This window comes from Solanum dulcamara, chromosome 7 (genome assembly GCF_947179165.1).
Source record: "Solanum dulcamara chromosome 7, daSolDulc1.2, whole genome shotgun sequence".
NCBI lineage: Eukaryota > Viridiplantae > Streptophyta > Magnoliopsida > Solanales > Solanaceae > Solanum > Solanum dulcamara.
The window spans coordinates 30,148,139-30,149,714 of record NC_077243.1 but is presented as its reverse complement, the minus strand read 5'-3'; the positions used below and the strand labels follow the sequence as shown (position 1 = coordinate 30,149,714).

The following is a 1,576-nucleotide window of genomic DNA, read 5'->3' as shown; positions in this document are numbered from 1 at the left end:
ATTATCTAAAATTACCCGCCAACTAAATAATTATAACTATCGAATATTCCACAATTTCACATAAATTTATGAGATGAATCTTTTATGGAATAAGAAGCTCTAGTACTCGGAAGGACTTAATTGGTCATTACATCATATAACGATTTACCCACCGTTCATCCTCGAACGGTCAAAAAAAAGCGAGGGTAGGAAAGGGTGCCTGACTCGACGAATAAAGGTGGATATCTTCCGCACATATCTGCATCAATCTCCTAAGTAGACTCCTCAGCTGGACAATTCTTCAATTGTACCTTCACAGATGCAATCTCCTTAGACCTCAACTTGCGAACCTCCCTATCCAGAATAGTTACAGACTCCTCCTCATAAGACAAATATTTATCAAATAGGATCGAATCCAAGCGAATAATGTAATTCCCATCACCATGATATTTCTTCAGCATAGACACAGGAAACACCGGGTGTATTCCAGACAAACCTAGAGGCAAAGTCAATTCATAGGCCATGTCTCGCACATGCTTAAAAACCTCAAACGACTCAATATACCTCAAACTGAGCTTACCTCGCTTACCAAACTTCACCACACCTTTCGTGGGTGAAACCTTCAACAACACTTGCTCTCCCTCCTTAAACTCCATATCCCTAAACCCTCGATCTACGTACTCCTTCTTCCTGCTCTGAGCTTGTAACTTCCTGCAACTTCTAAGCATAGATCTGAACCATTCTTCGTATACATATAGGCCCAAACCCTATGATTTATAAGTTGTACATAGATGTTAAGGTATTTTCCTATGTATTTTAAGTGTATTAGATCTGGTTTAGGGTCATAAGGAACCTCAAAAACCAAATCAAGTTCAAAGCATTCCTATCGGCTAAGTTTTTGCATGAGTTCATATAAGGGTCAACATCAAAAAATCATATTTCTTGTTATATAAAGAGTTAGGTGGTCCATGACCTATGAAATGAAAGATCTATGAGTCTTCTTTCCAACTTTACCAAGTTTGTATCATTTAGAGTTGAGATTAGAAAGTTATGATGGTTTTACTGAAGTATATCCGGACAGGACAATTCGGCGAGCTCACTAGTCAATTTGGTGAATCGCCGAATAGTTCAGTGAAACCCCGACATAGCTCACTTCAATGGACATGAAAACCTCTAGAAATAGTTATTTTAGGCGATCTAAAGTACCCTTTTGGCGACTCACCAAATAGTTCGACGAGGAGACCTCTAGTTCACCGATTTAGCCAACAAGACTCATTAAAATGTCATTATTTTTAATTTTTATAGTTTTCTTACATTCGCAGAAGGGTATTCTTAGCCTTTTACCATCAATTAACTTCTCTAAGCCTATATTATAGCCTTATAACCTCACCAATCATTCCAAACCCTCAGAAAAATCACATTCGCACGTTCTAAGTTCTCTCAAGGAAGAAGCTAAGGTCCTTTACTTTCAAGCGTAAGTCCAAGGTTTCAAGTCATTGTTCTTCTTCCAGGTATGTAAGGATACTCAGAGTGTTGGATCAAGTTTGTCCTCACACCTTACATCTTAATTCATGGATAAAGTTATAAGTCTTAGATT

The 1,576-nt window shown here is 37.9% G+C and overlaps 1 protein-coding gene across 1 annotated transcript; it reads right to left on the bottom strand.

The window, feature by feature from the left end:
- Positions 1-251: 251 nt before the first annotated feature.
- Positions 252-707, bottom strand: LOC129894671 (uncharacterized). Its single transcript, XM_055970336.1, has one exon. The coding sequence runs from the start codon at positions 705-707 to the stop codon at positions 252-254; it is 456 nt and encodes a 151-aa protein (XP_055826311.1).
- Positions 708-1,576: the final 869 nt, after the last annotated feature.

What these genes read in the sequence shown, in the direction of transcription:
- LOC129894671 (XM_055970336.1), bottom strand. Translation starts at nt 707, where the DNA reads ATGCTTAGAAGTTGCAGGAAGTTACAAGCTCAGAGCAGGAAGAAGGAG.